The sequence below is a fragment of the Rana temporaria genome, chromosome 10 (assembly GCF_905171775.1).
Source record: "Rana temporaria chromosome 10, aRanTem1.1, whole genome shotgun sequence".
In the NCBI taxonomy this organism is placed as follows: domain Eukaryota; kingdom Metazoa; phylum Chordata; class Amphibia; order Anura; family Ranidae; genus Rana; species Rana temporaria.
This window is the reverse complement of record NC_053498.1, coordinates 74,770,445-74,797,916: the sequence shown is the minus strand read 5'-3', so window position 1 is coordinate 74,797,916 and position 27,472 is coordinate 74,770,445. Positions and strand designations below refer to the sequence as shown.

Sequence of the window (27,472 nt, the reverse complement as noted above, 5' to 3'; positions counted from 1 at the left end):
CCTTGGTGAGGCGCACATACTTCCTTGTTATTGCTGTGAGAGAGGCGCTGATTGGCCCGTTAGTACAGAAGGATGACGGCTGATATGATTGGTGTCATAGGCGGGGAAGCGGGTTTATGGCGAGGGGGACCGGTGAATGACAGAGCTGTGACCCCCCGTGGATTGTAGGGGGGTCCCCGAGGGGTCACCAGACCAGAAAAGGGCACTGCCATGGCAGGGAAGGGGGTGAAGCGCGCCAACTGCTTGCTTCTTCTTCAGTGTGAATGGGACTCGTGTAGCTATGTGTGTTCCAGGATGGAGGAGCTGTGTTCTCATGTCTCTGATCACCTCCGGCTCCAACAGATGGCTGTACCGGGGAACATAGTCACCTGTGAAGGTGAGGGCTCTTCTTTTCCTCCCCACCATGTCTGTCGTGTCATTTCTCTCCTCCCCATCCAACAATCAATGTTCAGTATGTATTACTTAATAATGTTTTTACATAATATGTAGACACTGTGCTATGGAGGCAGACATGCGGGGGCGCTCCTGAGTCGGGCTGTGCGCGTCCACAGACACACGCAGCGCCAACTCCTCACTGGATTTGAACGACGGCAGTAGACACCAATGGCTCCTGCTGCTGTCAGTGTGTCCTGTCAAGAGAGAGCGCGCTGGATGAGATCGGGCCTCGGCGCTGGATGAGATATCGGGCTCGGGTAAGTATTTGGGGATGAAGCTGAACTTGAAATGTTTTTTTACCTTAAAGGGGTTGTAAAGGTTCGTTTTTTCTTTGACTGAATTACTCACTTCCTGTTCCTCCTCAGTAAGCTGTTCTGGCTGACTAACCCCCATGGATGATGGGGGGGGGGGAAAGCTTACTGAGGAGGAACAGGAAATTCAGACAAAGAAAACAAACATTTAGAAGGGAAATCAAAGGAAAAGGTAAGTGAACCAACAATGCACTAGCTTAGGAACCTGTTTAGAAAATAAAAAACAAACCTTTACAACCCCTTTAATGCAGGGAATGCATTAGACCCGGTTCACACTAGGGCGGCACGGCTTTGGGGGCGACTCGGCAAGGCGACCTGAAGACAACTTCAGAGGCGACTTGCAAAATGACATCTGTATAGAAGTCAATGCAAGTCGCCCCCGAAGTCGTACAAGAACCTTTTTCTAAGTCGAAGCGACTTGCATCGCTCCTATTAGAAGGGTTCTATTGAATAGAACGGGACGCGACTTGTCAGGCGGCTGAGTCGCCCCAGTGTGAACCGGCTCTTAGGGTAAAAAAACATTTTGAGTTTAGAGCCACCTTAAGGTGCAGAGTGGGGAACGTTCCCCCAACTCGCAAGCAGAATGGGATGCTCTTTTTCACAAATGCGGGATCCCATTGATTCTTTAACCACTTCAATACAGGGCATTTTCACCCCCTTCCTGCCCAGAACAATTTTTAGTTTTCAGCGCTGTCGCACTTTGAATGACGATTGCGCGGTCATGCAACACTGTACCCAAGTGGTATTTGATCACCTCTGCGTTTTTTTTTTTTTTTTGCACTATAAACAAAAGAAGAGTGACAATTTTGAAAAAAAAACACTATGTTTTACTTTTTGATTTAATAAAAAAATAACGTTTTTTTCCCCTCAGTTAAGGCCGATACGTATTCTTTTACATATTTTTGGTAAAAAAAAAATCACAATAAGCGTTTATTGATCGGTTTGCGCAAAAGTTATAGCGTCTACAAAATAGGGTATAGATTTATGGCATTTTTATACTAGTAATGGTGGCAATCTATTTTTTTTTTTTTTTTTTTTTTTTGTGACCGTGACATTGCGACGGACACATCGGACACTTTTGACACGTTTTTGGGACCATTCACATTTATACAGCAATTAGTGCTATAAAACTGCACTAATTACTGTGTAAATGTGACTGGCAGGGAAGGGGTTAACACTAGGGGAGCGATCAAGGGGTTAAATATGTTCCCTAGGGAGTGATTCTAACTGTAGGGGGAGGGGACTCACAAGGGGAGATGACCGATGTGTGTTCCTCTGTACTGGGAACACACATCGGTCTCCTCTCCTATGACAGGATGTGGATCTGTGTGTTTACACACACACACACACACACACAGATCCACGGTCCTGCTGTGAAAACGGGAAATCGCAGGTGCCTGGCAGCCATCGCGACTGCCAGGCACGAGCATCGGGTCCCGAGCGATGCAGCGAGCGCACCCCCCTAGCCACCCGGGAAGCTCAAGACGTCATATGACGTCCACCCGTAGGGATGGAGGGTTCCTGCCGATGTCATTTTACAATGACTCGGTAAGGAACAGGTTAATGGCACCTCCAAGCATTGGAAAACATGGCATGAGAGTCATTTAGAGCAGGGGTCCCTAACCCTCAGGCTGTGGACTGGTTCATGGCTTGTTAATAACTGGACCACACAGCAGGAGGTGAGCGGAGACTGCAGTCCTTGACAGTCCTGTCCATATTGTGGCTGTGCCACTTAGCAGCCTGTGTGTCCTCTCCCGGGTCTCTCTCCCCGCCGACAATGTCATCCAATCGGCAGAGCAGGAGAAGCTGGAGATCTGGACAGAGAGCGGGAGTCTTTTCATATTAAGGAGGAGGTCCAGCCTGGGTGAAAAATACCAATACTGTAGCTGCTGACTTTTAATAATAGGGCACTTGCCTGTCCCCACGATGTCGGCAACCCAGGAGAGGGGCCGAACTCCCGGACATGGGAAAGCATATAAGTAGAAGTTTCACTTTTGGGTGGAGCTCAACTTTAACAAGCGGGTAATCGGTAAATTGGGCTGGTCCCACCCCTCTGCCCTGCTGATAGGATGACATCGTCAGCGGGGAGGGAGACCCTGTGTTCTGTCAAGAAGTGTCCAGGACGAACAACGCATGTCAGCTGTTGTGTCGGCGAGACGCTGCTTGCACACAATAGCTGACCTAAGAATTTTTTTCAGTCGGATTGTGCCTCGCTCATTCATGTAGGTGAGGAATTTCACGTGCAGGGGGCAGATGTTTTCATTGATGGCCAGTGCTGCAAAGATGGTGTGGAATTTTTAACAATGCCCAAAAAAAATCTCCACAACAAATCTGCTATAGCATATCAAAAACATTCCGCCCCCAGTTGGGTACTGCTGATTTTGTGTATATATGGTTTGGTGTGAAGAGGGGAAAAATGGGTGTAAAAGGGGGTTGGGTATGTGGCGATGGAGGTTGACACAAGCAGTTCCCTGCCATCCCATTTAGGGTTGGGTTTTGTTGGGTGAGAGGGGGTATGGAAAAGCACCATCTTTTTAGAGTTAAAATACCTCTTTGAGCTCATCTGTGACTTTGCCTAGGTTGAGATGACATCACAAGAAAGCATTTTCTCAGTCTCCTCTTCCCATCCATCAAATCAAAATTTATTTATTTTTTCTTTCACATTTTAAGCCTGTAATAAAGAAATAAAGCCAATCAGGGTTGTCATTGCAGCAGTGTCTCAAATAAAAGCCCATATAGGTTTGTTAAAATACATTAAAATGGCCTTTCAAGAAAGTGTTATGGCATAGTTCATTGCACATCTACCTTCGTCTGCATTCTGCCACACTGCACATTTGTATATTGTTTTTTTTATATATATATATATATATATATATATATATATATATATATATATATATATATATATATATATATATATATATATATATATATATATATATATATATATATATATATTTTTATGCTTACATTTTGGTCAACTGTCTATCTACAAGTTAACACTTGGGCTTCCTATTCATGTATTTTGGGACACAGGCAAAACACATCCCTCATACGAGTGTATGCCTAAAACACGCCCATGTGAACAAGGTCTTATCACTTACTACTGAACAAAATCCAATTTGCTTTATCAAACATATAAACATAACTGTGTTTTTTTTTTTTTCAGATGAGTTTTGTTGTTCATGGCAAGGCTGTGGATTTTTTTCTTTGGATAGCCCAGCAGAGCTGGCCCGTCATGTTTATTTCCACTGTTACCACACCAAGCTGAAGCAAATGGGACTCCAGGCGCTACAGAATCAGCCAGATCTCAGTCCATGCCAGCTAGATACTCAGAGCCGAAACATGATTCCAGAACTCCAAGACAGCTTTGTATGTATGTGGGAACAGTGTGAGGTGAGAAGGAGGAGTCCTAACATTCTCTTTGCACGCTCAAATTTTTAAATATTTTTAATTCAAGCTTATGTGTGGTTGGATACTTTTCATGAGTTGTTCTTCATGTCTCCTTTATTTCTGATCTGGAAGTATACAATATGTTAACATGTCTTTATCAAATGATCTGATTGTACACTAGTAATGCTGTATTGAAAATAACGTCTCTTTAAAACAGTGGTTCTCAACCTGGGGGTCAAATGACGATTTGCCAGGGGTCACCGAATCCTGGGCTGTTCCTAAAGCCCACGCCGCTCTCTCCCAGCCTTTTCACGGCAACTCAGCAGGGCTGGCCCTGGAGCCCACGGCCGCCCACTCAGCCTCTTCGCAGCTGCCCATTCAGTTCACGGCATGGCTGTGGGGCAGAGACTAGAAGTCAGCTGACTGGCGAGGAATGTGAAGTGGGAGGGGCTCGAGGAGACCCCATCTCCTGTTTTTGACATAGGTGTCACTGCTGCGAGATACCACAAAGTCGGAGACATGCATTTTTGTTTGTTTGCTTCTTTCTTTCTGCACTTCTTAACAAACTTTTAGAGGAAGTAATACAAACCTTTCCCTGTGCTTTGACTTTTGGTCTTTATGTTGTGTTTGTTTGTTTTTTGTTGTAGTCCTCCTTTGACAATGCTGAGTGGTATTACAGACATGTTGATGCTCATGGCCTGAGTGCTGAATATGAAATGGCCGGTAAAGAAAACCGAGTCTTGATGTGCAGCTGGAAAGGTGAGCCTTCTCCCATCTTGAATGTGATTTAAAAATCTATTTATTTCAGGGGTCAAAGTAGAACTAAAACCAAACTTTTTTTTTTTTTTTTTTTTTTTTTTCATTTTGGATAGAGTGGGGAGTAACCTCTGTCACTGATTTCTATTTTTCTTATTTTTTACCATCTGTCTCCAATTGGGAAGATTTTTCTTCAGTTTCTGTCCCACAGTCAAAACAGAAAGTGATGCCTCATACACACGGCCAGTTTTCCCGTCGGGAAAACGGCCATGACAGCTTTTGGCTGGGAAAATTGGCCGTGTGTATGCTCCCTGGCAGTTTTCCCGACAGGAAAACCGCCGGGAATCGCGGCAGGAAAAATTAGAACATGTTCTTTTTTTTTTTTTTTTTTTTTTTTTTTTTCGCGATTCCCGGCGGTCTTTTTCTCTGCAGTTTCCCTATGGGAAATACTGCGATGGAGCATACACTTGGCTGGGATTCCTGGCCAAAGCTCTCACCACCGGTGTGGTGTGTACACGGGGAAAGTGACCAAGCAGGTTCTTGGTTTTCCCTCCGGGATTCCCGGCGGACTTTTTACCGCTGGGAATCCCGATCGTGTGAACATGGCATCAGAGGAAATTCCTCCATAATGAGGGACTAGGGTCACCAGAAGTAATGTTCCCATTGGACATCCCCTCCCCCATATTCTGGTGACAATCCAAAATTATCTATTTTCTTTGAATGGATAGAAATTCCGCGCCAAATACAAAAAATGTGTTAAAATATAAAATTACAAAAAGCTGCTCCTTATAAGACAATACATGAATGGTGAAAAATAGAGGGTGCTAAACTAAACACATAAAGTGATTAGCAAATACCAAAAAGGTGTGCAACATAGCAAATAAATACAAATTAATTCAATACATTTGCAAAACGCTCTGTAACATAGGTGAACAAATTCACTGCGTTAAGGAGAAAAAAATCAATAAATATGTAATAGTCCCAAAAATTGTGCATAAATTTGCAGGTTCCTCTGCAGCATATATGGACACAAACACTATAGTTCACTGTGTTAAAGAAAGAAAAATAGTCCCAATATTGTGCATAGAAAACAATCAAATCTTCTTAAATTGCTGTGATCTTCCTAAATGGAGAGAAGTAAAGAGTGCCACCACCACACTTGTATCTTCATTTCCACCAAAGGTGTGTTGTAAATTAAATGCTCTTACCAGAGCTTGTTGACTACTTTAGTTAAAAAGATAGTCACACAAGCATATGCAGGATTGTGCCTGCACACATGAGGATATGGATGAGTGAATATCAGCTCCAGGCGTTCCAAATGGGGTGAATATGCAAGAAAGAGCCAGGAAAAGCCAATAGCATGATAACGTTAAATAAAAAATGGGGGCGTGGCCTAACTCCGGACCAAGATGGACGTCTGACTCTCGTCCTCCGGCACCTAGAGACGGCTAAAATCAGCTTACGAGCCCAGGACAGCAGCACCTACGATGGGTAAGGGAGACCGGAACACCTCTACCTCCCGCGGATCTCAGGAGGCAGCCCAGCCGCAGACGAGCATCATCCCCGCGATGTTCCGGCCCACACATGTGAAAGGCCTCACAACCACGGGCTTGCCTAAACACCACACGCCGCCCGCGAGCCCCCACCCCGCGGCTGGCGGATCGCAAGCCCCATCGCAAGTCCCATCCAGCGGTGCAATGGAAATAGGCCCTAGCATGCTCCCCACACTGCCCAAACAGGGAGAGGGTCACACAGACTCAGCTGTGCTCAAGCCACACATCCCATTAGGAGGCTCCTGCCCCATTATGGATGGCTCACATGGATCACCTCATGGAGCGAAAGGGATGCATTCCCAGCCAGTGCAAGTGAGTCATCCTCATCAGCCCTCACAGCCACTATGCCTAGCTGACCTTCAGGCAGTGGCCCATGATATTAAGTCCGCCATCTCTGATCTGAAAACGGATATACAGCACATAGCAGGCCGTATGGGGGCAGTGGAGCAATCCACAGCAAGACATGCAGACGCCATTAAACAAGTCCAGAAATCCTCAGACCTGCACCTGTCCCACCTAATCGATATTACTCGCCATTTAGAGGACCTGGACAATCGCGGAAGGAGACACAACATTAGAATAAGGGGTGTCCCTGAAAGTACTGACCAGAACCCAGTAGAACAAACTGCGACACAGATATTCAACGATCTCCTGGAAAGGCCCTTGAATCCCCATTGAATTTGAGCGAATCCACAGGGCCCTCAGGCCTAGGGGAAGGGACAATGAACCTCCCAGAGATATTGTCTGCTGCCTAGTGAACTTTCCACTAAAGGAAGCTATTCTTAAGAAGGCAAGGGAGAAAAAATAGGATAGTTTTTAACGGCAATGAATTAACTATATCAAGATCTCTCTAACATCACCTTACAACAGCGAAGAGCCCTAAGACCGCTCTTAGAACAGCTAAGATCAGAAACATCCCATATAGATGGAAGTTCCGTTCTGTCTCTCTGCTACCTGGAGAGGCCACCACAGCATTGCTGCGCACACCAGATGAACTACGCTCCTTCTGTGACGCCTTGAATATCCCACTTGTAGATGTCCCCGATTGGTACAGCTCCTTCATGGTAAATGAAAATTGGATCGAGGTGACCAGTACCTACAACCCAAGAGCCCAAAGGACCGGTGACCGACGTCGCAGACCTTCCTCGTCCCAACGCAACAGAGAAGGAGCAGCCCGAGGAAGCCCCGACTTATCCCCGCCGAGACGCAGAGATCGCTTGGATTGCCCTGATCAGATGGACACTTGACCACTCAACCTTCATGCTCAACCTTCATGCTCATGCCATGATTTGTGTGAAGCCCACGACCATTTTTTGATAAGCTGGAGAACATTCCACCTTATGATCAAAGCTTCATGTGACTATTGAGACCATGCCCAGGCTAAGATGACAAAGATCTTCTTTTTTTTTTTTTTATTATTATTTTTTCTCTCTTGGGGGTCTATGCTTCCCTCTCGCCGCTTGCCCCTCCCCCCTGGGTCTCAGCTATTTTCTGTCCTCCCTTGTTTTTCTCAAACCATACGGGTAAACATGAAGCATCGTGTGGAGAGGAATGAGTGACCTCCTAGGCTACTTGTTCTTTTGCAATACCGGGACTTTTCAGTTGAGTATTATCATCTTATTTGATACCTACCAGACAAGTCGATTATTTAGCTGTAAATAACTTTTTTGATATCTGGGGTCTGTGTCATGAGCCCGCGCAGAGATGGTGTTACGCGTGCCTATTTCTTGAGAGTTTGACTCTGTGTAATCTTACATTACAGCTATTTATGTTTCTACCTCTGGAAACCGGTCTTTTCTGGCTACCTGCGCCTGTCTTACAGTCTCTGTGCGTGCTTTTGAAATACATTCCCTGACCTGGGGGACTGTGGTGGGGGGGGGGGTGGGGAGAGTTGGGAGATGGTTACCCTAACTAAATCTCTGTCAATGATATAAGTACTACATCTTAGACTAATTTTCATGGGATTACATCACTAAGCAGATAAGGTCGCAAAGCTTGCCCATGATATGGATCTTATTGTCACATCCTATTCCTTAAGTGTCGTACATATGGTCGCCTTTATTGCTAAATAGACATAATATATTTTACACCCCTGGAGGCTGTTGTTCTCCTTGGATAGACTGTGGCGAAGCTATATACAGGGCCGTGTGCCATATACGGTATCTATCCCTCTCTGATAAAAAAATTTCTTTTTTTTTTTTTTTTTCTTCTTTTTAAGTAATGGGCGATTTGTGGTACTATCTGCAGAGTGACTTTTCCCTACAGCTATACCAGAAACACTAATCATATGGTCCCTAGTTTTATGGGAAAACTTATCTGGCAAATTTACCAATCAGTTTGAGGCCTAGGTTTTCTCTCAAAATGTTTATGAGACATGAGGTTGGTAGGTTTAGAGAAACACAGAAGATGGGGGAAAATGGTACCTTACCATTGGGTGGATCCGCTATTGTTCTGATTTGCTTGTCCTGAATATGTTGTTAGTTTTCTGTTAACAGAGATCGTTTATCTGTATTTTACTCAGGGATGCCCACCAGTTTCCTTTGATTACAGCTCGTATAGATGTCTGAACTATCAATGTAGTAGTATGTCTGCTAACTGAAGTTTGTCCCTAGGTGGCAGAACGCACCTTGTCACTTTACCAATGTGACTTCTCCTTACATGTCTATTATACCAAGTAACTTGAAGTGAAAGTGGAGCCCCCCCTGTCATTGTTTATCCCATACCCTGAGCTCGATATGTGCCATAATTAGATAGCCGCTTCGTGGTGCCCATACATCTAATACATAGAGGAAGCTCCGAGGGGTAGTGAGACCTCTTCTGTTGGTCTCTATTGTTTTTCACGACTTTTACCAGTAATTTAACTCGTCTACTCTATCTTGGTTCGCCTAGACATCGTACCCACACAAGAGGTGTAACTGGTTACACCCTTTGACCTTTCCGGGCTGTATTATTAGAGTGGGCCTTCAGTTTTAGGTCTACTCCCGGAAATTCCCTGACCCATTTCCCTCCCCCCCCCCCATTCCCAGCTCCCTCCCCTTTTTTTTTTTTTTTTTTTTTTCCCCTTCTCTTTCTCTCTCTCTTTCTTTTTCTTTCTCTCTGCAGAGATTTTTTTGTAGAGTGCAGACATGCCACCTGTTAGCCAACACTCTACCCCCTTGACGCTAAAGTTACTCTCTATAAACGTAAAAGGACTGAATATTCCTGAAAAGAGAACTAAACTCCTTAACGATTGCCATAAACAGAAAGCCGATATTATATGCGCCCAAGAAACCCACTTTAAAAAGGACAAGATCCCGAAATTTAAAGATAAAAGGTTTCCCCTGGCTTTTCATGCATCCAACCCTGACGGGAAAACAAAAGGAGTCTTGATACTAATAGCAAAACACACCCCATTTCAAGTACAAGACACTATGCTAGACCCGGAAGGGAGATACGTATTTCTTAAAGGAAAACTTAGATCACATCCAATCACCATCGCAAACATATATGCTCCAAACACAAAGCAGGTGCCATTCTTTCGTAGGATTACACACCTACTGACCACCTTTGCCTCAGGTATGCTCATACTAGGAGGTGACTTTAATGTCCCCCTCAATCCTATCTTGGATACGTCAAACGGGGCGTCGAGCCTTCCCTATAGGCATTGAAACAAATTAAACTTTCAACCTGCAAAGATTAATGCTGCATGACGCCTGGAGAACTCTAAACCCACAAACCAAAGATTATACATTTTTTTCAACAGTCTGCCAAAGTACTCTAGGATAGACCACTTTTTTATATCTCAAACTGACTTAAGGGTACTGAAAAGTGCCACGATTGAACCTATGTTGATATCAGATCATCACCCAATCACTATGACATTAGTATTCCCTGATCGAATCACTACAACAAAAACATGGAGACTCAATTCATCTATCTTGAAAGATCAGATGCAGGTACATTTATTTAGCGGTATATTAACCGACTACTTCTCACGAAATGAAAATGATGACACTTCCCTTTTGACCCAGTGGGAAGCGCACAAATGTGTCATTAGGGGTGAATTCATCGCCACACTTGCCAGACAGAAAAAGACCAGCAGTCGAGGATTGCATCCCTGATCGCTCGAATACAACATTAGAGGCGCTCATAAACAAACAATTGCAGCAGTACCTTGGAGGAACTAACGAATGCTAGACTATCCCTATCTGAGGAATTAAGCTTAAAGACTAAAAGACAGTACATACTGCGTCATAAAATATTTTACGAACAAGGTAACAAAAGCGGTAAACTATTAGCAAAAGCGGTCCAAGATAAAAAGGTTGCTGCCACAATCCACCAAATTAGAGATAACGGAGGCAAAATACACTCCTCTAATGAAGATATAGCCAAGCAATTCGAATTGTACTATCAAACTTTATATAATCTACCCTCCAACCCGAAATGCCCCCATAATACGGTTAAAAGATCACAACTTATTGAGGATTTCCTGCAAAAATATAGCCCACCAAAAATATCAGAGAATGTAGCACGGGATCTTAATGCACCCATATCGGAGTGCGAATTTGACAAAGCCATTAAGGACATGAAAGTAGGAAAAGCCCCAGGACCGGACGGTCTACCCCTAATGTATTACAAGACCTTCACAGATATACTGAAGCCCAGATTTCTAAAAACCTTCAGGGCCCTCCACTCTGAAAAAAACCCACCAACTCAGCTTTTAGAAGCACATATATCTGTAATCCCCAAGGAAGGAAAAGATCTTACCCAGGTTACGAACTATAGGCCGATATCTCTGATCAACGTGGATGTTAAAATATACGCCAAAATACTAGCAAACAGACTTATCTCACTGCTACCCTCCCTCATTTCCCTTGATCAGGTGGGGTTTATCCCAGGTAGAGAGGGACGCGATAATACAATTAAAGCTTTAAATATTCATCATTGGCTTACCTCTAACAAGTTAAAAGGGTTTTTTTTGTCGCTGGACGCTGAGAAGGCGTTCGACAGAGTGGCCTGGGACTATATGGATGCGGTATTGAACCATGTTGGTATCCCACCCTTAGGCCAGGTTCACACCTATGCGAATTGAGTGCGGTTTAAACCGCATCTAATTCGCAGGACATTTCAAAATACATTGTTTTCAATGAGGCTGGTTCACATATGTGCGATGCATCCGCACTGCGTATTGCCTCCAAACCGCATGCGGTTTTTATGTCTTGCGGTGCGGCTCAGGTGCGAATTCAGTCCCATTATCTTCTATGGGTACGCATCTAATTCGCACATGTGTTCAGTTCTCTGCAGGAGTTTCTCTCATTCAGCTCAATACAATTCTCCCCCACTCTCCTCTCACCCGGAAGTTCTCCCAGGTCTCCAAATTCGCACCTGATCTGCAGCTAAACCGCAGTTGATCTGCAGAACACCCTCTAGAGAAATCTGCAACGACAACGCAGCTCAAAAAAGCAACGCACTAGTGTGATTCCGGCCTCAATGAGATCATATATACGGGCCCTTTATGTCAATCCCGTTGCAAAAGTACGCGTCAATGGCCACCTGTCGGACGCCTTCAAACTTCGTAATGGAACAAGACAAGGTTGTCCCCTCTCCCCTCTATTGTATGTATTAACATTAGAACCCCTGTTGAACAGAATAAGGGAAAACCCAAATATCAAGGGAATCCAAATTAATGAAAAAATGTACAAAATAGCTGCATTTGCAGACGACATGCTTCTCTTCCTCTCAGCTCCCCATATATCCTTACCTAATCTACTACATGACTTAGAACAATTCCAGGCCATATCTAATTTAAAAATTAACCACTCAAAATCAACCGCGCTGAACATTACGCTATCCCCGGGCGAGATTGATCTTTGTAAGAAAAACTTTTCGTTTACCTGGGCAGAAAATTCCTTTACCTATTTGGGCATTGAAATTCCTAAAAACCTATCAGATTTATTCAAACTAAACTTTACCCCAATTCTAAAAGATTCTAAAGAGGATCTCAAGAGATGGAACTCCTTAAATGTCTCTTGGTTTGGCAGGGCCTCACTGATTAAAATGACAATTCTACCCCGTTTCCTCTACGTTATGCAAACGATCCTATTAAACTTCCCCCTGCCTTTTTTGTCTCATTTCGGCAAGCCTGCTCCTATTTTATTTGGAGAGGTAAACCTCCAAGATTGAGATTCACGAAACTAACCTTACCCAAACACAAGGGAGGGATTGCACTTCCTGATCTGCGTAAATACCACCAAGCAGCCCTTTTGGCGAGAATAGTTGATTGGAACAACCACCACTTAGTGAAGGACTGGGTCACGCTAGAACACTCACAATTTATCCTACCGGTCAGGAATCTTCCATGGATTCACCCAAAACATCACCCTCCAGCTGCCAAGCATCACCCTCTCATTGGCCCCACCTTAGAAATATTCCGTACCGCATTCAAGGCATCATGCCCGGCACCATGGCTAGGCCCACTTACCCCGCTAAACAACAATCCAGACTTCCCTCCTGGGCTAGAGCGGAACTTCTTCCCCATAACTTGGCCTCACAGAGACAAATTGTTTTTGCACTTTTTTAAGTCTGGTACCTTATTAACTAGAGATAAACTAAACAGAGAATTGAAATCGAATATTTTTTCACATTGGCAATACCTGCAACTCAAACACTTCTTGAATACTAAGGAGCATCTTAATATTTGGTCAAGACGCCCCACAATTTTGGAATCCTTAGTCTTGCAAAAACAGCCTCAGAGACACATCTCTGTGTTGTACAACTCACTATTTGAAAACGCTGCAGACTTCTCCAGTGCGTCATGTCTGGCATGGGAAAAAGACCTCGACCTGAACCTGTCACAAACAGAATGGGAAACCATTTATATGCATGCCCACAAAGGATCTCTAAATGTTGCCACCCAGGAGTGTGGCTTCAAAATTATAACCAGGTGGTACAGAACTCCCACTTTGCTCCATAAGTTTTCACCCCAAATTTCTAACAAATGTTGGAGATGCGGAGATGGGGAAGGCTCGATGCTCCACATCTGGTGGTCATGCCCGTTAATCCAGTCCTTCTGGGAAATGGTTCATGAGACCATTCACTCAATCACCTCAGTTGATCTCAGATTTGAACCGGCACAATACTTGCTACATCACACTACAATCCCTAGGAAGAAATACATGAAATCCCTCACAATGTTCATGATAAACGCGGCTAGACATTGTATTCCGTGTCATTGGCGATCAACTATCACACCAACAAAGATAGAGTGGTTTCGCAGACTAATCAACATAGAAAGAATTGAAGAACTTATCAGCATTGCTCAGGAACAGATTAGTACTTTCAACGTAACCTGGTACAAATGGCTTGAGTTTAAGAATACCCCAGAGTACAATGCCTATAACTTGTAATTATCAGAACCACAGTCCTGTCTGTACCAAGACAGCTGGCTTTATTGTTTTCTCTACCATACATGCAACATATGCCTTTTTCTAATCATTTTATCCTTTATTTCTTCTTTTTTTTTTTTTTTTTTTCTTTTCTACCCCCCACCCCCCCCCCCCCCTGATATGTCATTCCTTCCCCTTCCTAAATCCTTAACACTTGTACAAAATAAAAGAAAAGCTATGTCCCATATCTTCACTTCAAGCAAGCTTCAATCTGTTCCATGTGCATGATCTCTACACCTTGATTATTGTAATGTTCAGACCTTTAAGAGTTTCAGTACTGCATTGTCTATTATTTTGTTTTGTACACAAAATGTATATTTTCGTGTCTTTCGCACTGTTTCTACTTAATAAAAATTTATGAAAAAAAAAAAAAAAAAAAAATGACGATTAAAAACAGGAAAAGCCAAATGGCCTCTTACCTTAGAAGGTGCCTACCCGGCACTGAGGCTGCAGACTTGTTACTGCCAATCTGCGGTTCAAAAACGGTTCAGGGAGTAGGATGCCACCGCCGTAGCTCCACCAAGACATCCTTTGCTGACAGCTACACAGAGCGGGAGGACGTCACGTGACCAGGACCGCCTCCGACGTAAGATTCGTTGGATGAACGTCTTCAGGGGACGCCCCCTGAAGACGTTCATCCAATGTCATTTTTTATTTAACGTTATCACGCTATTGGCTTTTCCTGGCTCTTTCTTGCATATTCACCCCATTTAGATTCACTCATCCATATCCTCATGTGTGCAGGCACAATCCTGCATATGCTTGTGTGACTATCTTTTTAACTAAAGTAGTCAACAAGCTCTGGTAAGAGCATTTAATTTACAACACACCTTGGGTGGAAATGAAGATACAAGTGTGGTGGTGGCACTCTTTACTTCTCTCCATTTAGGAAGATCACAGCAATTTAAGAAGATTTGATTGTTTTCTATGCACAATATTGGGACTATTTTTCTTTCTTTAACACAGTGAACTATAGTGTTTGTGTCCATATATGCTGCAGAGGAACCTGCAAATTTATGCACAATTTTTGGAACTATTACATATTTATTGATTTTTTTTTTCTCCTTAACACAGTGAATTTGTTCACCTATGTTACAGAGCGTTTTGCAAATGTATTGAATTTATTTTTATTTATTTGCTATGTTGCACACCTTTTTGGTATTTGCATATCTATTTTCTTTCACTCGCAGTGATGACGGTAAACAGGACAAATAGAGAGGGTGAATCTCTCTAACAGGGGGCAGAAACGGCAATAAAAATACTTCACTGGTGTTCTAATCCATCTCCATGCTATCTAAAACGCCAACAAAAGTTTTGTCCTAAGCCTAATTGTTTTTTTTTTTCTACTTTCGCCACCATGTATTGACCTCCCCTAATTTTCCTTTTCAATAATATTATGCCTTTATGGCTTTTCAATCACTTACCACTTTCTCTCCTGTTCAAACCTTTTTAGACTGTGATTGTTCCTGTAAAAGTAGATGCAAGCTCCGGGAACATTTGCGCAGTCACACTCAAGAAAAAGTTGTTTCCTGCCCCAACTGTGGGGGAATGTTTTCCAACAACACAAAGTTCTATGACCATCTTCGGCGACAGACATCTTTAGATCGTAAGTAAGGCGATGTGTAATAGTAAGGCCTCATTCACAGCAGGTGCTTAAATCAATGCCCCATACAAGGCCGTGTTTTACGGGGCACAGGGACGCACAAGTGTTGTGTACATCCCTGTGTCGGAAGTAGCACAGTGGACATTTGGGACACGGCAGCTGCATGGACACAGCTGTTGCTCCTAATGTGAGATCCATGCAGTTGGAGGTGTCATATTGGGAACAGCGGCTGTATCTATGCAGCTGGTGCGTCCCGATTGACAGCTTTGGGTCTGCTGACACGGAGATGCACGCAACACCTGTATGGCCCTGCACGGGGAACTGGTTAAGATGCTCCATGTGAACAAGGCCTAAAGAACAGATTATTTTTTACGAAAAGTGTAGGTGTTGGGTAGTCTGTCTGTCTTTTTGTACCATTCTTTATTCATGGCTGTGTTCTTAGACAAAATTGTGAGTGAGCCCACTCCCTTGGCTGTGAAGCAACCCCACACATGATTGGTCTCAGGATGCTTTACTGTTGGCATGATACGGGACTGATGATAGCACTCATCTCTTCTTCTGCGGACAAGTTTTTTTTTTTTTTTTTTTTTTTTTTTGGATGCCCCAAACATTTGTAAAGGGGACTCATCAGAGAAAATTACTTTTTTCCAGTCCTCAGCAATCCAGTCCCTGTACCTTTTGCAGAATATCAGTCTGTGCCTGATGTTTGTCCTGGAGAGAAGTGGCTTCTTTGCTGCCCTTCTTGATACCAGGCCATCTTCCAAAAGTCTTCTCCTCACTGTGCATGCAGATAGACTCACACCTGCCTGCTGCCATTCCTGAGCAAGCTCTGCACTGGTGATACCCGATCCCGCAGCTGAATCGACTGTAGGAGACGGCCCTGGCACTTGCTGGACTTTCTTCAGCGCCCTAAAGCCTTCTTCACAAATGCAGGGGAAATATTTTTTATTTGAGTAAGTTAATTTTCATGGCAAAGAGGGACTTTGTAATTCATTTGATCACTCTTCATAACATTCTGGAGTATATGCAAATTACCATCATAAATACTGAGGCAGCAGAGTTTGTGAAAATGGATGTTTTTGTCATTCTCAAAACTTTTTTGTGTGTGTAATATATCTATACACACACGCACGCATCTAAAAAAAAATGTGAATACCATCAAAAAGTTAATTTTATTTCAGTAATTCAATTCATAAAGTGAAACTGATATATTTATATAGCATTATTACATACACAGTGATATATTTCAAGCATTTCTTTCTTTTAATTTTGATGAATATGGCTTACAGCTAGTGAAAACCCAAAATTCAGTATCTCAGGAGATTTGAATATTGTGAAAAAGTTCAATATTGTAGACTCATGGTGTCACACTCTAATTGGCTAATTACCTCCAAAATACCTGTAAAGGTTTTCCCTTAAATGGTCTCTGTTTGGTTCAGTAGGTTACACAATCGTGGGGAAGACTACTGACTTAATAGTTGTCCAGGAGACTGTATTGGCACCTGGAGGGTAAGTCACAAAAGGTCATTGCTAAAGAAGCTGGCTGTTCAGAGTGCTGTATCCAAGCATAATAATGGAAGGTTGAGTGGAAGGAAAAAGTGTGGTAGAAAAAGGTGCACAAGCAACAGAGATAACCTCAGCCTTGAGAGGATTGTGAAGCAAAATTCAAGAATTTGGGGGAGATTAACAATGAGTGGACTACAGCTGGTGTCAGTGCATCAAGAGTAGAGGTCGACCGATATATCGGCCGATATTTGGTGTTTTTTAATCGGCATCGGCCGATTTTAACTTCAGCGTGACTTGCTAAAAAGCTTCTGTAATAGAAGTCAATGCAAGTTGCCTGAGAAGTTTCCCCTGGAAGCGACTTCTCTCTCCTGGGCAGCCTTCCAAGTCAAAGAATACAATGTTTCAATGAACTGAACTCAGTGTAGAAGAAGTTCTCAGTTTAACCATTTAAAGACAATCTTTTTTGACACTTGTTGCTTACAAGTAAAAATCCTGTATTTTCTGCTAGAAAATCACTTGGAATCCCCAAATATATATATATATATATATATATATATATATATATAAATATTTATTTATATATATTTTTTTTTAGCAGAGACCCTAGGGAATAAAATAGCGATTGTTGCAATATTTTATGTCACACGGTATTTGCGCAGCGGTCTTTCAAATGCATTTTTTGGGGAAAAAATACACTTTAACAAATTTAAAAAAAACTAAACAGTAAAGTTAGCCCATAACTTTTTTTTTTTTTTTTTTATTTATTTTTTTTAATCCAAAAGTTTTGCTTACTTGTTTTTGTGTATTTAAAGCGGAGCTCCACCCTAAAGTGGAACTCCCACTGATCCGAACCCTCCCCCACCTCCGGTGTCACATTTGACACCTTTCGGGGGGAGAGGGGTGCAGATACCTGTCTAAAGACCACTTCCGGCCACACAGTCTCGGGCAGACTGTGGGAATGACGTCACCTCTCGCCCCCCCCCCCGTTGTGTTCTGGAAACACTCAGCTCCCAGTACACAGCGGGAGCCAATCAGCAGGCGTAGCGCGACTCGCGCATGCGCCGTAGGGAACCGGGCAGTGAAGCCGGAGTGCTTCACTTCCTGGTTCCCTCACCGAGGATGGCGGGGCAGCAGAGTGACGAGCGAACGCTCGTCCTCTGCTGCGGACGGCGCTGGACTCCAGGACAGGTAAGTGTCCTAATATTAAAAGTCAGCAGCTGCAGTATTTGTAGCTGCTTGCTTTTAATATTTTTTTTTCAGCGGGCATCCTCTTTAAGATATATATTTAATCTAAATTATACATACAAGTGCACTGATTGGAGGCTTGTTGTGTTTAAAATAAATGTTTAAATGTAAGAAATTTTCTGTATCACTTATTACTTAGCGGAGTAATAATGGAACTACCGCTTTTTGGAATCCCCCCCCCCCCCTCCAGTGTCACATTTTGGTACCTTTCAGGGGGAGGAGGGAGCAGATATCTGTGTAATCCAGGTATTTGCTCCGTCTTCCGGGCATAGAACACCGTGGTGACCTACGCCACATCTAGAGCCTACTCCGCCCCCCCCCCCCCGCTGTCTTCTGGCAGACACACAGGTCCCAGAAGACAGCAGGGACCAGTGGGATCGCGCAGCGCAACTCGCACATGCACAGTAGGGAACCAGGAAGTGAAGCTGCAAGGCTTCACTTTCTGATTCCCTTACCAAAGATGGTGGCAGCAGCACCTGAGGGAGAGATCGGCTTCGGGTGCCGACATCACGTGCGCCCAGGACAGGTAAGTGTCCATATATTAAAAGTCAACAGCTGCAGTATTTGTAGCTGCTGTCTTCTTTTTATTTTTTTCAGCGGAACTCCGCTGCTTTCACACTGGACTGTCATTCTAGTGGCGCTAATTGGCTGCTAGTGGGGCGCTTATATCCCAGCTAGCGGCAGATGAAGGGGTTAAATGCTCTCCTGTAGCGCCACTGCAGAAGCGCTTTGCAGGCTCTTTGGCAGCAGTGCCATTCATTTCGATGGGCAGGAGTGGTGGAGGAGCGGTATACACCGCTCTAAAGATGCTGCTTGCAGGGCTTTTTTTTTAACATCCTGCCAGCGCACTGCCTCAGTGTGAAAGCACTCGGGCTTTTCGGGCTTTCACACTGAGACTGCAGGGGAGCCGTTTTTGCAGGCACTTTACAGGCGCTATTTTTAGCCCAAAAGCGCCTGAAAAACACCCCAGTGTGAAAGGGGTCTAACTGTTAGATTGTATGAGATGAGAGGGGGGGGGGGAATTAAAAATCGACCTAACATATCGGCCCAAAAAATTGGCATCCTATATCGGCCGCCGCGATTTCTAAATATCGGCATCGGCCAGAGAAAAACCCATATCGGTCGACCTCTAATCAAGAGCCACCACACACAGACGTATCCAGGACATGGGCTACAACTGTCGCATTTCCATGCATGCAAAAGGACCCCCAACCAAGTATTGAGTTCATACTATACCGTACATGGACATACTTTTCAGTTAGCCAACATTTCTGTATTAAAAATCCTTTTTCTTATTGGTCTTGTGTAATCTAATTTTCTGAGATACAGAATTTGTGGTTTCCACTAGCTGTAAGCCATAATCATTAAAATTAAAAGAAAAAAAATATTTGAAATATCACTGTGTGTAATGAATCTACAGTGCATCCGGAAAGTATTCAAAGCGCTTCACTTTTTCCACATTTTGTTATGTTACAGCCTTATTCCAAAATGGATTAAATTCATAATTTTCCTCACAATCCTACAAACAATACCCCATAATGACAACGTGAAAGGAGTTTGTTTGAAATCTTTGCAAATTTATTAAAAATAAAAAAAATCGCATAAGTATTCACAACTATTGTCATGACACTCAAAATTGAGCTCAGGTGTATCCTGTTTCCACTGATCATCCTTAAGATGTTTCTACAACTTGATTGGAGTCCACCTGTGGTAAATTCAGTTGATTGGACATGATTTGGAAAGGCACACACCTGTCTATATAAGGTCCCACAGTTAACGGTGCATGTCAGAGCACAAACCAAGCCATGAAGTCCAAGAAATTGTCTGTAGACCTCCAAGACGGGCACAGATCTGGGGAAGGGTACAGAAAACTTTCTGCAGCATTGAAGGTCCAAAGGTTCCGTAAACGGAAGAAGTTTGGAATCAACTAGAGCGGGTCACCCAGCCAAACTGAGCAATCAGGGGAGAAGGGCATTAGTTAGAGAGGTGACCAAGAACCCAATGGTCACTCTGACAGAGCTCCAACGTTTCTCTGTGGAGAGAGGAGAATCTTCCAGAACAACAACTATCTCTGCTGCACTCCCCCCAATCAGGCCTGTATGGAAAAGGGGCTAGGCAGAAGCCACTCCGAAGTAAAAGGCACATGAGAGCCCACCTGGAGTTTGCCAAAAGGCACCTGAAAAACTCCCACACCATGAAAAACAAAATTCTCTGGTCTGATCTTAAAGCGGTAGTTCACCCTCTCGTACTTGATTTTACCATCGAGACAGGCATTGTAGCGCGAGCTACAGTATGCCTGTCCCGATTTTTTTAACCCCGTACTCACCTCGTAGTCGTCCATCGTAGATTTCGGCTCCCGCGGGGAATGGGCGTGCCTATGGAGAGGGAGGATGATTGACGGCCGGCCCTGGCACGTCACTCTCCCCGAAGAACAGCCGGAGTAGGTCTCGGCTCTTCACGGCGGCGGTGCGCACAGGCTATGCGCACGCGTCGTGAAGACCAAGCCTATTTCGGCTATTTCCGGAGAAGCGTGACGCGCCAGAGCCGGCCGTCAATCATCCTCCGTCTCCAGAGGCACGCCCATTCCCCGGTATCTTCGATGGACGACTACAAGGTGAGTATGGGGGGAAAAAATTCGGGACAGGCATACTGTAGCTCGCGCTACAATGCCTGATTTAAAGGTAAAAGAAAAAAAATTATTTTTTTTTCCCGTCGATAGGGTGAACCCCCGCTTTAACAACCAGGCCAATTCTGACACTTCTCTCCTACATGTAAAAATCATCATTTTTTTTTTTTTTTGCTAGAAAATTACATAGAACCCCCAAACATTATATATGTTTTTTAGCAGAGACCCTAGAGAATACAATGGCGGTCATTGCAACTTTTTATCTTGCAGGGTATTTGCGCAGCAATTTTTTAAACATGTTTTTTTTTTTTGAGGAAAAAAAACTTTAATGCTTTAAAAAAAATAAAAACCCAGCAATGTGAATACTGGCCCTTAAAACCCAGCAATGTGAATACTGGCCCTTAAAACCCAGCAATGTGAATACTTTCTGGATGCACTGTAAATAATATGAGTTTCACTTTTTTTTGGAATTGAATTACTGAAATTAACTTTTCTATGATATTCAAATTTTTTGAGATGTATGTGTGTATATTATATAATAATATATACACATTCAGTCATGGCCAAAAATATGGACACCCCTGCATTTCTGTCAGATAATGCACCACTTTGCCCAGAAAATTGCAATTACAAATGTTTCGGCATTCTCCATGTTTATTTATTTTGTTTGTATTGGTATGGTACACAAAAAAGCGGAGAAACAAAAAGCCACATTTGACACATTCCATGCATGATTCAAGTAGCATTTATTTCCTGGAATCCATCTGCCCTTAGCTCAGGCATGTAGACAGGACGGTATGAAACCCGTCCTGCCTATGAAAACTCCTGAGATGTATGACAACATTTTGACCTAGGCCAGAAACCAGGAAGCAACTAAAAAAATATATTATGTTTTTTGTTTTAAACTTTCAATCTATTTAATAATACTAGCAGCGTAAGGATTAAAAATAGTTTGTTGATTGAGAGAGTTCAGTTTTTAAAAAGTAACTTCCTTCTGTGTGTTTTTTGTGTGACCTGTGCAGAACATAGATTCCAGTGTACACATTGTTCAAAGAGATTTGCAACAGAAAGGCTGCTGCGAGATCACATGCGGAATCATGGTAAGTTTCGACAAGCGTCTTTGTAACTCCTCTGTCCTTTTTACATTGTGTGCTGATTATTGCACTTCGATATGTCTGGACTAAATTTAGCAGCATCGGGCGATAATAACTGACTGACTTTCCTACCAAAATAATTTTTGCATTCTGTTATTTGGTACTGTATACTGTTTAATAAATATATACTCATATTTATCTATTAGACCAAATATTTCACTGTACTGTGTTTTTTTTTTTTTTTTTTTTTAATGGTTTTTATTCAATTTTGTTTTCAAACCTTTGAAATATATTTCCTTACCTGCTGCATTGTTATGTTAAATACCTCATTATTTGGTTCATATGTTAATACATATATTGTAATCCTGCAGTTGTTTATTATGTATATATGCATTCATTATTGCAAGGTTTTATGATATTTTCCCTGTGTTGCAGTAAATCATTATAAGTGCCCTCTGTGTGATATGACATGCCCACTGCCATCCACCTTACGGACTCACATTCGCTTCAGGCACAGTGATGAGCGGCCATTTAAATGTGAGCATTGTGACTACAGGTGAATTAAGACATTTTCTTCTTATTTATGCTTTATCCTAACTTAGTCATATATTCTTAAAGTGGAGGTTCACCCGAAAAGTTAATTTTTAACATTAGATTGAGGCTCATTTTGTCAAGGGGAATCGGGTAGTTTTTTTTAAAATCAAAGCCGTACTTACCGTTTTAGAGAGCGATCTTCTCCACCGCTTCCGGGTATGGGCTGCGGGACTGGGCATTCCTATTTGATTGACAGGCTTCCGACGGTCGCATCTATCGCGTCACGATTTTCCGAAAGTAGCCGAACGTCGGTGTGCAGGCGCCGTATAGAGCCGCACCGACGTTCGGCTTCTTTCGGCTACTCGTGACGCGATGTATGTGACCGTCGGAAGCCTGTCAATCAAATGGGAACGCCCAGTCCCGAAGACCATACCCGGAAACGGCGGAGAAGATCGCTCTCTAAAATGGTAAGTACGGCTTCGATTTTAAAAAAAACTACCCAATTCCCCTTGACAAAATGAGCATCAATCTAAGGTTAAAACATTTTTTTCGGGTGAACTCCCGCTTTAATGGGATACTCAACATAAACTGCTGATTAGATGCCACCCCCACCCAAGAATAAACTGTTCTGTTTTGGGGCAAACAAACCAAGGAGTCATATTTTACTTGTCTTGATTTTTATTTTTATTTTTTTATTTTTTGATCAGTTTGCATTAAAATAATATATTCTTAGATTTAATGAGTTCTATGTTCAATCCTTTTTGTGTGACCTTTGATATCTTAGACCCCTTTGACACTGGAGTGGTTTGCAGGCACTATTACGCGCCTGCAAACCGACCTGAAACAGCGGCTGCTGTTTCTCCAGTGTGAAAGCCCGACACAGTGATCGCAGAGCGTGCCACAGCAGGTGGGCGCGATCACGGTAATACGTTGTATGGCTAGTCGCTCTGTAGTCATTATTCGGCTATTACGTCGTCAGCAAGTGGTTATTGTGAAACAACACTGCATCTGAGTGCCACAAACCAAAAATGCCATTTCATTTGATTGCTTTTAATATGGAGAAAAAAAAAAACTTCCCCATCCATCCATCCCATACATCCATCTATATCTCTCTGCTTTATTTTGCTTTGAAAAACACCCCCTAACATGTTTGGCCGTGGCCATCTTGAGGGCAGATTATTCATGTAGCATTTACTTCTGGAATACATCTGCCCTTAGCTGAGGCATGCAGGCAGGATCGTGTGCTTAGCTGAGAAAACCCCCTCCTGAAGGCTCATGGGAAGTAACTGAAGAAATGTAAAAAAGAGTGTTGACTAAGTAAATTATGATATTGCTTCCTATCCATTTACTAAAACTAGTAACATAAGGATTAAAATTTGTCAATGTTGACTTTTCGCTGCATGAGGACTAAGGGCCCTTTCACACTATCTGATCCCGTGAGGATCTGTTCCTTGAATATCTGCTTGCTCAGCGGGGATCGATCCGTTGATCCCCGCTGAGCCGGAAGATGACAGGGCGGTCCCTGCACTCTGTACACTCACTACTTTACATTGTAACAAAGTGTAATTTCTTCAGTGTTGTTACATGAAAAGATATAATAAAATTTCACAAAAATGTGATGGGTGTACTCACTTATATATAATATTCCCACAAATGCGGGCCATTGATTACAGACATTAATTTGCACACACAAAGTATTTTTCCTAACAAATTAATTCAAGACCATGTCTTAAGCCTCGTACACATGATCGGATTTTCCGACAATTGTGTGATGGTAGGGTTTTGTCTGATAATCGCACAATTGTTGTTGGAATTTTTTTTTTTTTTTTTTTTTTTTTTAAATCAGAAATGTTTATTGAAAAAAAAAAAAAAAGTTGTTGGAATTTTCAATAACAAATGTTTTATAGCATGCTCTCAAATTTTCCAACAACAAATGTGTGCCATCGGATTGTCCGATCGTGTGTACTCAAGTCCATCTGAATAAAATCCAAAGTACAAACACGCATGCTCCGAACCAATGCTAACCATCAGACAACATTAGCAGAAGTTGCCGAAAGGGTGGCGCTAAGGAGCTGAAAAAACACGTAATTTTGTGTATGTTGTCTAAAAAATATCTGCCGTCTGTATGCAGAACAAGTTCACGGCCAACGCCCTTCGCACAAAATTCCACGGATTTGTCCGATGGAAATCCAATCGTGTGTATGAGGCAAAATTTTAGACAACATCCTAATTAACAAGAATTCAACTACAGGTAAGTCTAATTATTCATTAAACAAGTGTGCGGCAAACAGTTCATTATAAAATGGGGTTACTTAACAAAAAAAAAAATATTGGAATTGATGGCTTCAAAATTGTATGGTGTTGCTAAGATGAGAGGAGTACAAAGAAAAATGCATGGTGCCTACAGTGAAACATGGTGGTGGCAGTGTCCTCCTGTGGGGCTGCATGAGTGCTGCTGGTGTCAGGGAGCTGCATTTCATTGATGGTATCATGAATTCACAAATATACTGCTCTATATTGAAAGAGAAGATGCTACTATCACTCTGGGTCATCATGCACTTTTCCAACATGATTGGTCCAAAACGCACATCTAAGGCCACGGTTGTATTTCTGAAGAAGAACAGGGTGAAAGTGATTCAGTGGCCAAGTATGTCTCCTGATCAGAACCCAATGGAACACCTATGGGGAATTCTGAAGAGACAAGCATCACTCTCCATCCAGCATCCAGGCTCTAAAAGAGGTTGGGCTAGATTCAGGTAGGGGCGCGCATAGTTACGGCGGCGCAGCGTATCGTATTTACGCTACGCCGCCGTAACTTACAGGATCAAGTGCAGTATTCACAAAGCACTTGCTCCGTAATTTGCGGCGGCGTAGCGTAAATGGGGCCGGCGTAAGCGCGCGTAATTAAAATGTGGAAGGGGGGGCGTGTTTTATGTAAATCTATGATGACCTAATATGTACATATCCCAGTGTGCATTGCTCCCAAGTACGCCGCAACGGCGTATTGGTTTCGACGTGAACGTAAATTACGTCCAGCCCTATTCGCGAACGACTTACGCAAACAACGTAAAAAATAAAAATTTCGAAGCGGGAACGACGTCCATACTTTGGCTGCGCCTCCTAATAGCAGGAGCAACCTTACGCAGAAAAAGCCTAACGTAAACGGCGTAAATAAATTGCGCCGGCCGTACGTACGTTTGTGAATCGGCGTATCTAGGTAATTTGCATATTCTACGCCGAAAACAACGAAAGCGCCCCTAGCGGCCAGCGTAATATTGCACACCATTATACGCCGACGCATTCAAGTTAAGTCGGCGGAGGAAGCCTATTTTTTGGACGTATCTGCCTTGGAGAATCGGCGTAAAGATACGCCGACGCAGATTTGAAATTACGGCGGCGTATCTGGAGATACGCCGCCGTAAATGCTACCTGAATCTAGCCCGTTGTTCTTGAAGAATGGAAAAAGATTGATGTTACAATGTGTCGTCAACTTGTTCATTTCATGCCTAGAAGTTTTGGTGCTGTCCTTTCAAATCATGGAGGTCATAAAAAGTAATAGATGTAGTTTTCGTTGTGGGGTGTATTCATTTTGAGTAAACTAAAGATTTTGTCATCCAAGTTCTATTATTAACCTTACTTTCATGTAATGAGCTAATAAACAAATGTTCTATGGAACTCCGTTTTGTAAAATTTCGGAAATTGTTCTTGTGCTCATTTGAGATATTGATTTAAAATCGTACTTTTCAGAAGGGGCGTACTCATTTATGCTGAGCAGTGTGTGTGTGTATTTTAGGAAAGAGTTCGGCTTTTATATCTAAATGCAGATTACTTTTTAATGTTTATGGGTAGTGTGTCTGACCATTTTATTTATAATTTATTTTTTATTTTTTTAGCTGTAAGAACCTGGTAGACCTAAGAAAACACTTGGACACACACAGCAAGCTACCAGCATATTGTTGTGAATATGAAGACTGTAGCTTCACTGCTCGTTCTCTGTGTTCTGTCAAAGCTCACTACAGAAAGGTCCATGAGGTAAGAGTAATGCTGGATCTGCTGTATGTACATGTACACTGTAATTTGTTACTATATGCATATTTTCATCCCAATTATACATGATATTAACCCTTTTCGCTGCCATGCCCTGCGTTCCACATTTTTGCACTTTTTTTCCATTGCTTTTTTTTTTTTTCCCCTTACAGCTTTGAGTTTGTAAAAGACCCCCAAACCATATGCAGTCGTATGCAAAAGTTTAGGAACCCCTGACAATTTCCAAGATTATCATTTTATAAATATTTGGGTGTTTGGATCAGGAATTTAATTTTGATCCATCAAATAACTGAAGGACACAATAATATTTAAGTAGTGAAATGAGGTTCATTGGATTAACAGAAAATGGCCAATATGTATCAAAACTAAATTAGACAGGTGCATAAATTTGGGCACCCTTGTCATTTTGTTGATTTGAATACCTGTAAGTACTTAGCACTGATTAATTGGAACACACAATTGGTTTGGTGGGCTCATTAAGCCTTGAACTTCATAGACAGGTGCATCCAATCATGAGAAAAGGTATTTAAGGTGGCCAATTGCAAGTTGTTGTTCTCTTTGACTCTCCTCTGAAGAGTGGCAACATGGGGGCCTCAAAACAACTCTCAAATGACCTGAAATCAAAGATTGTTCTACATTATGGTTTAGGGGAAGGCTACAAAATGTTATCGCAGAGATATAAGCTGTCCGTGTCCACTGTGAGGAAATGGAAGACCACAGGCACAGTTCTTGTTAAGGCCAGAAGTGGCAGGCCACATAAAATTTTGGAGAGGCAAAGGATGGTGAGAACAGTCAAAAACAGCCCACAGACCTCCTCCAAAGACCTACAACCTCAACTTGCTGCAGATGGTGTCACTGTGTATCCTTCAACAATTCAGCGCACTTTGCACAGGGAGAAGCTGTATGGGAGAGTGATGCGAAAGAAGCCTTTTCTGCACACACGCC

General features: G+C 42.7%; 1 protein-coding gene across 1 annotated transcript in view; it reads left to right on the top strand.

Moving 5' to 3' along the window:
- LOC120915199 (histone H4 transcription factor) overlaps positions 1 to 27,472 on the top strand; it is a 42,102-nt gene continuing 14,630 nt past the window's right edge. Inside the window, exons 1-7 of the mRNA XM_040325503.1 lie at positions 1 to 376; positions 3,916 to 4,142; positions 4,787 to 4,898; positions 15,326 to 15,478; positions 21,875 to 21,952; positions 22,382 to 22,502; positions 26,374 to 26,512. Of these exons, the coding sequence (XP_040181437.1) occupies positions 211 to 376; positions 3,916 to 4,142; positions 4,787 to 4,898; positions 15,326 to 15,478; positions 21,875 to 21,952; positions 22,382 to 22,502; positions 26,374 to 26,512 (996 nt within the window). The 5' untranslated portion in view covers positions 1 to 210. The remainder of the gene's footprint in view (positions 377 to 3,915; positions 4,143 to 4,786; positions 4,899 to 15,325; positions 15,479 to 21,874; positions 21,953 to 22,381; positions 22,503 to 26,373; positions 26,513 to 27,472) is intronic.